We start from the raw sequence: 12,391 nt of genomic DNA, 5'->3' as shown, positions 1-12,391 counted from the left end.
GGGCCTCCACCCGGACAGGGAACGTATACAGGAGTGTGGCCCGAAGCAGTTTTTGTGCCTTAAAGGCACTCTCAGTTTCTAGTAATAAGGTACCGTTACGCAACCTGGTACAAGATTTGACAGATCCGGCTATGGCATCTACGCCCTTCTGGATAACGAAAAGGTTGACAGAGGAAAAATCCTTTCCGTCCTCAGATCGAGAAACGACGAGGAACTGTGGGGCAGGCGGTAGTACTTTTGTCACTGGTGGCTGGTCACGTTTCCGTTTTTGGGCAGAAGTCGAGAGAGATGGAGTGGAATCCATTGCGGAGGAATCCCCCACGATTGCCAGCGTCTCCGATGGCGCGCTCCTTCCTTGTGGGGACCATCTCAGAGGGCACTCCCGCCTTAGGTGAATGTTTACACCTCAGGTCACACCTCCCGAGAAACAGACGGAGGGACCAATCAGCATGGTCAGAAGGTATCAGCTCAGGCAATCACCCCTCCCCGGGCCTGGCCTTTACCAGGGGGTACGCGCGTGCCTTACATGTCTACCCAGGGCGGGGAATTACGCGTTACCCCGTCACCGGCTACGCGTGCGAACGCGTGGGTCGGCCTTCAGGCATGCACAGGGAGGAAGGAAGAAGAGGAAAAAGAAGAGAGAGAGGGAGAAAGAGGACAGACTGTCTCAAACGCCGAGGCGGAGACCAGAGAAGGCAAGGAGAAGAAGGCAATGAGAAGGCAAGGAGAAGAAGGCAATGAGAAGGCAAGGAGAAGTCAAGGGAAAGAGTAAGGAAGACAGTGAGGTGGAGAAGAGCAAAGAAAGGAACCAACAAAAGGAAGGAAGAAACGAGAAGTGAAAAACCAGAAAGACCACAATTATAGGTCGTGGAACCGTCCGTCTCCGGACGCAGGTGCTAACTACCCCCGTGAGGGGGATGGACTCCTTTTAGTCGCCTCTTACGACAGGCAGGAATACCTCGGGCCTATTCTAATCCCCGGACCCGCAGGGGGTTTTTAATGAAGTGTACACATATTGTGTGTGTGTGTGTGTGTGTGTGTGTGGGGGGGGGGGGGGGGGGGGTTGGAATTTTGAAAGACATGATTCCCACAACACTTTGGTTGGTTAGTGGGATTGAAGGGACCAGACTAGTAGGGCCATCAGTTCCTTTTTCCATGAACTTGAAACCCCCACAAGAAATAAAAACAGACAATGGAGATGACGAGACGACACAGGACAAAAAAGACACAGAGCGAGCCCAGACAAAAGGAATTAAAATCACACCGAGTGTGACAGTGGTTGGCCAACCATAGAAACAAAAAGAAAGGAAAAGCCAACCAACAAGAAACGCACTAAAAACCCCAGGCTAAAATCGTAGGTCAAAGGCCAGACCCAACATAAAAAAAAAGGACAAACACTTAGATCAAGCGATAAAATCCCCCTGCACGAATAAATCTCAAAACTAAATCTGCCATCGCAACGTCATCTCATAAAAGAGCAAGAAGCGTATCAGGCAGTGCAAACGTCTGCCTGAGCAGAGTTAAAAGCGGGCAGTCCAACAAGATGTGGACCACAGTCAAAGCTGACCCACAGCGACAAAGGTGATTCCTCACAGCACAATAAATAGCTGTGCGTTATCCAGGTGTGGCCAATGTGCAGCCGGCAGAGGACAACAGAGTCCTTGCAAAAGACCCACAAGGAGGAGTGCCACCAACCGGTAGCCGCCTTGATGGCCCCAAAGTTTGTTGGGTGAAGGCAAGGCATGCCATTCTACACCCCAGGTGCGAAGTACCTCCTGCCGCAAAACTGACCTGAGGTCACTATCCAAAAGGTTAATCTCCAAGGCTGGTGCACCGACAGCCTGTTTGGCCAGCATGTCAACACGTTCATTACCTGGAATGCCAACATGACCCAAGGTCCACACAAAGACCACAGAGCGGCCGCAACGGGCAAGAGTATGGAGGGATTCCTGGATAGCCATCACCAGACGAGAGCGAGGGAAACACTGGTCGATAGCTTGTAAACCATTCAGGGAGTTATTATAGATAATGAAGGACTCACCTGAGCAGGAGCAGATATATTCTAGGGGACGAGAGATGGCGACTAGCTGAGCAGTGAAAACACTGGAGCCAACTGGCAATGAGTGTTGTTCATAATTATTCCCTAGAGTAAGAGCATAACCGACACGACCAGCAACCATTGAACTGTCAGTATAGACAACGTCAGAGCCTTGAAACGTGGCAAGGATTGAAAGAAAGTGGCGGCGGAGGGTCTCAGGAGGGACTGAGTCCTTTGGGCCCTGTGCCAAATCGAGCCGAAGGCACGAGCGGGGCACACACCACGGGGATATATGCGAAGGAGCCCGGAAAAGAGGCGGAAAACGGAAAACCTCAAGCCCAGCGAGAAGAGCTCTGACGTGAACCGCGAATGTACACCCTGACCAGGGCCACCGTTCCGGAAGATGGACGACCGACTGAGGGAACAGGAGACGGTAATTGGGATGCCCAGGCAAGCTACAAACGTGTGTAGCAAAAGTGGCCAGTAATTACTGGTGCCGGAACTGCAATGGAGGGACACTTGCCTCCACAAAGGTGCTGTTGACAGGGCTTGTCTGGAAAGCGCCAGAGACGAGCGGATCCCGCTGTGAAGGATGGGGTCCAGCAACCACAATGCAGAAGGGGATGCCGAATCATAAGCCAGGCTCCTATAATCTAGATGGGACTGAATTAACGCCTGGTACAGCCGTAGAAGGGTAGACCGATCGGCACCCCAGCTGGTGTGATTCAAGCAGCGAAGAGCGTTAAGATGATGCCAGCACATTTGTTTAAGCTGCCGAATATGAGGCAGCCAAGTCAACCGGATGTCAAAAACCAATTCCAAAAACCGATGTGTCTCCAACACAGCAAGAGGTTTGCCGTCAAGATAAAGCCATGGCCAAGGGTGAACAGTGCGTCGCCGGCAGAAATGCGTAACGCAGGTCTTGGCAGCCGAAAACTGGAAGCCATGCGCTACAGCCCAAGACCGCGCCTTTTGGATAGCGCCCTGCAGCTGCCGTTCAGCAGCTGCAATGCCAGTGGAGCTATAGTACCAGGTGTACTGGTATGAAATGAGCGTTAAGATACAGATGTGTCGATAGGGTATATTTGTTGTGAACCAGCCTTAATTTTTTTTGTTTGGTTGGTATGACATCTGTCAAAGATATTTAATATACATCAAGTCATGGAACAAACAATATCATATGTTTTCATCGTGTTAACAATGTCGAATTTTGTACCAGAAAGTGAAGATTTGCGGAAAGCATTAATTTTTTGTTTTCATTTGAAAAAAAGTGCTGCAGTCGGATCGAATGCTTGTCGAGGCATATGGTGATCATGCTCTATCGGAAGCAACATGCAAAAGATGGTTTCAAAAGTTCAGAAATAATGATTTTGATCTAAGGAATGAAAAAAGGTTCGAAGACGCCAAATTGCAAGCAATATTGGAAGAAGATGATACTTTGAGTCAGAAACAAATGGCAGCAATGCTAAATGTTGCACAACAAACAATTTCTGACAGTTTGAAAGCTATGGGAAAGATCCAAAAGTGTGGAAAATGGGTGCCACATGAACTGAATGAAAGGCAGATGGAAAACCGAAAAACCATTTGTCAAATTTTGCTTCAAAGACATGAAATAAAATCAATTTTGCATTGAATTGTTACTGGCGATTAAAAAGGGATTTATTTTAAGAATCCTAAACAGGAAAAATCATTTGTTAATCCGGGACAACCATCAACATCGACTGCATAACCAGATCGATTCAGCAAGAAGAAAATGCTCTGTGTTTCGTGGGATCAGAAAGGTACAGTGTATCATGAGCTTCTAAAACCCGATGAAACTGAATACTAACCGCTACGGACAACAAATGATCAATTTCAACTATGCATTGATCGAAAAAAGACCAGAATTTGCCAGAAGACATGGCAAAGTAATTTTTTTTACACGACAATGCACCTGCACACAAAGCAAAACTGGTTCAGGATACAATTAAAACACTTGGCTGGGAGCTGCTAGCCCACCCGCCGTATTCACCAGACTTGGCCCCTTCCGATTACCATTTGTTTTCATCAATGGTACACGCATTGGCTGAGGAACACTTCAATTACTACAAAGAAGTCAAAAATTGGGTGTGTGTGGTTTGCTTCAAAAGACGAACATTTCTATCGGCGTGGTGTCCACAAATTGCCAGAAAGGTGGTCAAAATGTATAGAAAGCAATGGTCAGTACTTTTAATAAAATGTTTTTACTTTTCAATTCAAAATTAGTGTTTCGTTTTCACAAATAAATGCTCATTTCATACCGGTACACCTGGTATAGGCAGAAGTCGTCAGCATACAAGGAGGATGAGACCAATGTTCCCACCGCCGCAGCAAGCCCATTAATTGCAATCAAAAAGAGGCAGACACTCAAGACAGATCCTTGCGGTACCCCATTCTCCTGAACTCGGGAGGAACTATGGGAGGCCGCAACTTGCACATGGAAGGAATGAAGCGACAGAAAATTTTGTACGAAAATTGGGAAAATTTTGTATGAAAATTGGGAGCAGACCCCGAAGATCCCAACCATGAAGCGTAGAGAGGATGTGATGTCACCATGTCGTATCGTACGCCTTCCGCATGTCAAAAAAGGCAGTGACCAGATGCTGACGGCGGACAAAGGCCATACGGATGGCAGACTCCAGGCACACCAGATTATTGGCGGCAGAGCGGCCCTTACGGAACCCACCCTGAGACGGAGCCATAAGGCCCCGAGACTCAAGTAGCCAACTCAACCTCCGGCTCACCACGCGTTCGAGTAGCTTGCAAAGAACATTAGTGACGCTAATGGGGCAGTAGCTGTCCACCTCGAATGGGTTCTTGCCAGGTCTCAACATGGGGATTACGACACTTTCCCACCATTGCGACGGGAACTCACCCTCAAACCAGATAAGGTTGAAAAGATCTAGGAGGCGTCGCTGGCAGTCCACCGAGAGGTGTTTGAGCATCTGACAGTGGATGTGATCTGGCTGGGAGCTGTATCAGGGCAATCAGCTTGGGCACTTTGGAATTCCCATTGTACGATTCAGGGTGGCACGTGTGATATGAAAGGCTCCGACATTCCAACCGCTCTTTCAGGGAGCGAAAGGCCAGTTGGTAATTCGCTGAAGCGGAATTCTGAGTAAAGTGCTCCGCTAAGCGGTTTGCAATTTTGTCTGAGTCAGTACAGATTGCCCCATTCAGTGAAAGGGCAGGTACGCTGACAGGGGTCTGATAGCCATACAGTCGCTTAATCTTGGCCCAAACCTGCGATGGAGAGGTATAGAGGCCAATGGTGGAGACATTCTTTTCCCAGCACTCCTGCTTGCGTTGGCGAATGAGGCGGCGGGCTTGCACACTGAGCCGTTTAAAGGCGATGAGATGTTCCAATGAGGGATGCCACTTGTAACCCTGGAGTGCCCACCTGCAATCTTTAATCACCTCAGCGATCTCTGGCGATCACCAAGGCACAGTCCTCTGCTGAGGGGACCCACAAGAACAGGGAATGGCAGATTCTGCGGCAGTAACGATGCTGGTGGTGACCAAGTGAACCACCACATCAATGGCGTCATTGGAACGAGGCTCAATAGTGGCAATGGAGGTGAACAAGTCCCAGGCTGCCTTATTCATAGCCCATCTGCAGGCGCACCCAGAAGAGTGACGCTGTGGCAGTGACAGAAATATCCAAAAGTGGTCACTACCGCAGAAGTCGTCATGCACACTCCATTGGACAGTTGGTAATAGGCTAGGGCTGCAGCTCGAAAGGTCAATGGCTGAATACGTGCCATGCGCCACACTGAAATGTGTGAAGGCACCATTATTTAAAAGACAAAGGTCGAGCTGTGCCAATACTTGCTCAACACTGCTGCCTCGGCCTGTTGCCACTGATCCACCTCACAGAGGGTTATGGGCACTGAAGTCTCCCAGTAACAGAAAAGGTGGCGGCAATTGGGCTATCAGCGCAGCCAGGATATCACCATCCAGTGGAAGATAGAGACTGCAGGAAGTAACAACCTGAGGCATCCACACCAAAACAGCAACAGCCTCTAAAGGTGTTTGTAGAGGGACAGACTCGCTGTAAAGGGAGTGAAGGACGTAGATGCAGACGCCAACAGATAATCTCTCATAAGCTGCCCGGTTCTTATAATAACCCCGGTAGCCACGGAGGGCAGAGGTTCGCATCGCCAGAAACCAAGTTTCCTGAAGAGCAATGCAGAGGAAAGGGTGAAGGCTGAGAAGTTGTCAGAGCTCAGCAAGATGGTGGAAAAAACCGCTGCAGTTCCACTGGAGGATGACAATGTCCATGGCTGAGACAGGCGTGAAAGGACTGAGGAGGCAGATTATGCCGCTAGGTCACCTGCTGCCACCGATTGAGTACCTGTGCATGTGACATCCATTGTGTCAGAGTCCAGCCAGATCTAGGTCCTCAGCACAGAGCTTGTAGGTTGCGGTGGGGTGGGTGCCACCGCAAGTTCCTTCGTCTTAAAGGTCTTCTTGGACTTTTCTTGTTGCTCCATGGGTTTCACTGGCTGGGAAGGCTTCACCAATTCAGTCTCCGGAATGGAGGAGGATCGCGAAGCCCTACGACCAGCTGCTTGTGGGCACTTATGCCACTGCCGAGCGTCATCCTTCCCACTTGTGGAAACCTTGGAAGGGAGGGACCCAACGGACCCCTTGTGAGTGAGAGGAGACAAAGAAGTTGGACGCTTCTCCGGCTTAGAAGTGGGGACGGACGTGCCCGATGGGAGTGGGGGGGGGGGGGGGAGGGAGGGAGGGGTTGCTCCTGTGGCTTGTGGTGCAGGAGCAACAGGACGGTTAGTGACCCCCATGGGCAAGGGGGCATGTGGAGTTGTATGGCTTGCTTCTGAGAGGTGACTGGAATTTGCTGAAGCTTTCACGGTTGTCGTAGCGGCAGCATATGAGGAAGTCATGTGCACAGGAAGGAGTCATTCATATTTCCTCTTAGCCTCAGTATAGGTCACTCGGTCCAGGGTCTTGTATTCCATGATTTTCCACTCTTTCTGCAAGATCCTGCAGTCTGGCGTGCAAGGTGAATGTTTCTTTCTGCAGTTGACACAGATGGGAGGCGGGGCACATGGAGTATTGGGATGTCATGGGCGTCCGCAATCTCGACATGTGAGGCTGGAAGTACAGCGGGAAGACATATGGCTGAACTTCCAGCACTTACAAGCACCGCATTGGGGGAGCTATATAGGGCTTGACATCGCAGCGGCAGACCATCACCCTGACCTTCTCCAGTAATATATCACCCTTGAAGGCCAAGATGAAGGCACCGGTAACAATCTGATTATCCTTTGGACCCTGATGAACACACCAGACAAAATGAACACCTCAACACTCTAAATTGGTGCGCAGCTCTTCACCAGACTGCAAAAGTAGGTCCCTATGGAAAATAATACCCCTGACCATATTTAAACTCTTATGGGGTGTGATGGTAACTGAAACATCCCCTAACTTGTCACAAGCAAGTAACCTTTGTGACTGGGCAGAGGATGCTGTTTTTATCAATACTGACCCAGAGTGCAGTTTGGACACGCCCTTCACCTCCTCAAACCTGTCCTCTAAATGCTCTACGAAGAACTGAGGCTTTGTTGACATGAAAGACTCCCCATCAGCTCTCACACAAACTAGGAACCGGGGCAAATAAGTGTCACTGCCATTCTGAGCCACGGTGTGGCCAGGGAGGGGAACAATTTAGGATCGTATTTCTGATTGTTGAATTGAACCCGAGAACACTTAGAGACTGCTAGCGGCTGGCCACCAGCAAGAGATGATGAACCATGCTTCATTGCGTGTTATCTGCCCTGATGCCACCCACTTCGACCAAGGGCCCTCCCCACGGGCGCCACCCAGCCTCGGGCGCCACCCAGCCTCAGCAAAGGCCACCTGGCAGGATGGCCATTGCTGGGAGTCCCGATGCCCCAGGGAGATAGGCATCTACTCCTCGGCATACGTGGGGTGTTCACCCCGCAGGCATCAGCAGTGCGATCCCTGTGTTGTCAGGGGGCTATAACCAACAGGGTACATGGCGGCCCCATCACAACGGACTGGCTACTGTGCTGGATATTAGGTGCAAGGAATTCCATGGCCGTCGTCTCCGCAAAAAGCAACACTGCACAGTGCATGGTGGAAATCGCACTCAGGAATGCATCCTCGCCCAAGAGATGGAGAACGACCGGGACAGTAATGCAAGGATGAGAAAGCTGGCTACAGATCTCAATGCATGATGGACATAACGCACCATGTTAGGTGCCCTTCCCCAAATTGCTCACTCTTCGGAAGAATTTGGAAATATGGAGGTCAAACCCAAGATAGGCCCATCACATATAGGCTGAAACGTTTGAGACTCCTTTTAGTTGCCTCTTACGACAGACAGAAATACCACAGGCCTATTCTAATTCCCGAACCCGCAGGGGTCCACAACACTTTCCTGAACAGTTAGAGAAATGTACTAAGAAGTATAAAAAAAATCTTAAAATCTCTTTCACCCATCCCAACATACACACTATCTATCAATAGGCCCTACTGTAAGTCTGGTCATGTTGTAAGAATACTAAACCTCAAAAAACATAAGAAGAGGGCTGAAATGTTGACACAGGGATGTATGGCTGGCTGCTAATATGTAAAAAAAAAAAAAAAAAAACACCTTTATCAGTCGGCCATACTAACACATTAAAGAAAATTAGACTGGACTCTACTAAGGACATTGTACTACTGATGGCAATGGTAAAGAGAGTTACACTTAAAATAATTCAAGGGACACCATATTTCCAATGAAATATTTCAAACAGAACTTCACCATCTCAGTACATAAAAACTGACGTGATGGGACGGATCATAATTATAGGCCACTGACTATAGAATCTCCACTGATGCAGCTGTTTGAGTATATCATGCCATCAAATAGTATTGTACGACATTCATATTTAAAAAAAAAAAAAAAAAAAAAAAAAAAAAAAAAAAAAAAAAAAAAAAAAAAAAAAAAAAAAGAGGCAAGTTCAATGGTGGCTTTGTAGGAGAGCTTGTTGCACAGCCAACAATAAAAAGAGAAGGTTGTCCTGAACCCACACTTAAACAGTGGCCAAGGAGAGCTGCTTTGTCTCCAGTATCCAGATTTGGTAATGTTACATTCGCTCCATCTATCCTACACTATCTGCTGAGACAATCATCCTGTAACTAATGGTTTCTTCTTGTGCAGAATGCATTTATGGATGCACCCAGCATTACCCTCACTTCATGTAGAGCTTTTTCTGCATTGGAGGACCATGCTTTCTTGGTTTTCTTTTTGAGAATGTAATGGAAGATCCTACTACTCAATCCTATAGCCCTCTAACAGTCAGCAAGGCCACAGAAAAAAGCATTCTGCAACATACTGGTCGCCTGTTCTATTGTTGGGCAGTAATGTATCTGGCATTAACAGATTTTATTTCTCCTTTTAGGCAATTTTGGTCAATTGATATGCAATTTCCATTCATTTTATCTGTGATGCAAAGGGGTCTTTCTCAGGGGTATTTATCCACTTTCCTAGATATTTAAACTTTTCCATCCATGTGATTTCCCCTTCCACCTCGTACCTGGTAAGATATTTGTAGTGACCTCCATAAATTTGAAACAGGCTTATGATTCAATTGACTAAATAACTCTTCTCAAAATAGGGTAAGAAGCTGGCTTTTACAGATGACTTTGCAGTTTTTTCTCTGATTCGCTAGATGCAACTGCAGAACAACTGACAACACAATCAGCAAAGGGAGGATTTCAGATTAAGTCTGGAACTAGGGAGGCGAAACGAGTAATTTAAAGAGAGTAACAGTTCTGGGTCAAGGCAGTTCGCAGGTCAGAGAGCAGATGACTACTTCCATGGCTCATCTGTGATGATAAACACTTCACCCAAAAATGATCTGCACCAACCTAATTAAAGGTTACGACAATAACGGAATAAATAATGCCTTCTAGCTGCGAAATTGATAAGAGTAAAAATGAGAATGTTTAAAACACTTGACATTCGTAGGAGTGACAATAGTAAAATAAGGTGAGAGAAACGATCAGGCAATACGTGGGCGGATGCAGTAGTGTTTCCCAGGGTTCAGCATATGGTGGACGTGTCCCTTTGTCAGCTGTCCCCACCATGAGCTGTTAAAGGTTGAAGTATTAAAAACTCTTCAGTGAAAGTATAAAAATCTGTTCATCTATTCTTTTGCAAACAGATAGTACCAAGGTTAAGGAAACCTTAAGGTCTGGTCTTCACTGGAGCAGGTGGCTGGCAGAGGAGATAGGGTCAAAGGGGGCCCAGGCCCAGCATGCAGTGGGAGACAACTCAACACTAACCATCCAACCCCAAAGAGAGTTTAAAATATATTACATCTGGAAATGAAAACAACATTCTTGGAGGAGACTAAGAACCAGTTTACCTGTCCATACATCATCTGCCAATATTGAAACCTAAGACCCTAGAACCATGGAGAGCCAGAAGGCTAGGGTGTTCCACCAGGATGTGAACTACTGTCTGTAAGGTTCTGCAATCAAAATATGGGGGTGGTTCAATAAACAAGGTAAAACTATTGTACGCGCAAATAATGTTGACATCCGGTGCAGTGGCTGTTGGGAGCAACTGCAACAGCATTTCCCATTTACAGCCACTCCCACCGAGTGTCAATTTTGCTTGCACAATCAGGACGTCTCAAGCTGGTATGACCAATGCAGAGCAACACAGGACAATGGATTCCTTTTGGTGAAATGGAAAGAGCACCATGCAGCCAGTCTCCTTGGAAATGTAGAGTTTACTGGAGGTAGAGGTAGCTCACAAAATTTTGTTTCGCCGCCAACTGAGTAAGTGCCTTATTTACATTTACAAATCTGCACCCAGAATTGTCAAAGTGAATTTGGATTAATAACTGCTTTTCTTGCATGAAAACAGAATCTGATAAATCAGATCATTAAGAAATTGCTGTATGGTGAGTATGCAAGTGAGCAAGACATGGATAGTCACTGCTGAGGTGGTAAGATCTCCACTGTGACTTTGATATTGGAGTGCAAAAAAAAATGTAACTACTTTACACAAGTGCCCGCTGACGATCTATGGATACTTGCAATATTTAATGCTGTACTAAGGATGCCTATTCATTTAAGCTGCCAGTCAGTGTCACAAAATAGGTTTCATGACAGCCAACATAACAAACACCAAACATTCACAACACACTTGCCTGCAGCTCCCAAAACTATACTTAGTTTTATCTGTTTCCAAAGACAAATTATTTTCTCACACATCACATGAAAATTGTGTTCCTGTCAGCGAAAGATTTACAGCTCATATGCTACATTTGGCAGTATTAGTTCTTTGGCATTGTCAACAGTCAAATCCATTAACTTCTATTGTTTCGAGCTAACAAACTGTCAGGAGGAGAGCTATCAAGTCCACTCAAACACTACGTTATCTCCACGCAAGGAAACAAAGAACTAACCACTCAGTAATTAACTAGCACACGGAATAATCTACCAATGCAATGACATACAGTATACAAATAAATCATAATATTCTCTTTGACACAGCTGTCCAAGAAGGTAGGTGCTGACAGTGTTTCTGCATTTCTTTTAAAAAACAGTTAACGTGCAAAACATTTCTGCCGGTACGATGATATAGTACTTACTCTGTGATGTCATTTATATTCAGATGTGGATCATATGGGCCCTGAAAATAAAAAATTCCGTCACTTACACAATGCAGAGGTTTAACCTTGGTACGAAACCTGACTATAAAATACTATTTGTCCCTACGAAACACCTTTACAGCACGCGAATCATACGCAAGAATAAGTTTACCTCTATCGTTATATCATCTTCAGAGTCTTGTTCAACATCTTCTTCATGTAGCTCTATATCAAACACTCCAGCCATCGTTTCTAAAAGTTACATTGATACTTCTTGACAATTCGGCGAAAGCATCAAACTCAATATGTTTCAGTATACGGTACAGAACCAGCGTCAACACAGTGTCGCAAGTGAATTGTATACCAAAAACTGTGTGCACCTGAAAACGTGAGACTTGAGGATGAACACAAGCGGCTGCACTCCTTTGGACCATATGTCTGTGTTAGAACTACAAATATCGATAAATTGAAAACTTCGTACCCTGACTTGGCATATCTATCAGTTTTTTTCTGGCCGACATGAATATTACTTCCAACACACTGTGTGCTTTTTTATTTTGGTGTAACATCTACATTACAATATATATAATTCGGTATTAACAGTGAAAAGACCAAATACGTCGTACGGAAGAGAGGTAAACTGTGGAAGTATAGAAATGTAGCAGGACATACCATGAAAATTGCATGTCTTAAA

The 12,391-nt window shown here is 46.4% G+C and overlaps 1 protein-coding gene across 2 annotated transcripts in view; it reads right to left on the bottom strand.

Moving 5' to 3' along the window:
• The window catches only part of LOC126189533 (ribosomal protein S6 kinase beta-1), a 187,065-nt gene extending 174,931 nt beyond the window's left edge, over positions 1-12,134 (bottom strand). For both annotated transcript variants that reach the window (XR_007538040.1, XM_049930950.1), the window contains exons 1-2: positions 11,870-12,134; positions 11,698-11,738 (exon numbers count right to left, since the gene is read on the bottom strand). Coding sequence is in view for 1 of the 2 variants with exons in the window: in XM_049930950.1 (XP_049786907.1) it covers positions 11,698-11,738; positions 11,870-11,944 (116 nt within the window). In the remaining variant the exon portion in view is untranslated. The remainder of the gene's footprint in view (positions 1-11,697; positions 11,739-11,869) is intronic.
• Positions 12,135-12,391: the final 257 nt, after the last annotated feature.

The sequence above is a fragment of the Schistocerca cancellata genome, chromosome 1, assembly GCF_023864275.1.
Source record: "Schistocerca cancellata isolate TAMUIC-IGC-003103 chromosome 1, iqSchCanc2.1, whole genome shotgun sequence".
Classification (NCBI taxonomy): domain Eukaryota; kingdom Metazoa; phylum Arthropoda; class Insecta; order Orthoptera; family Acrididae; genus Schistocerca; species Schistocerca cancellata.
This window is presented reverse-complemented; position numbering and strand designations above follow the sequence as displayed.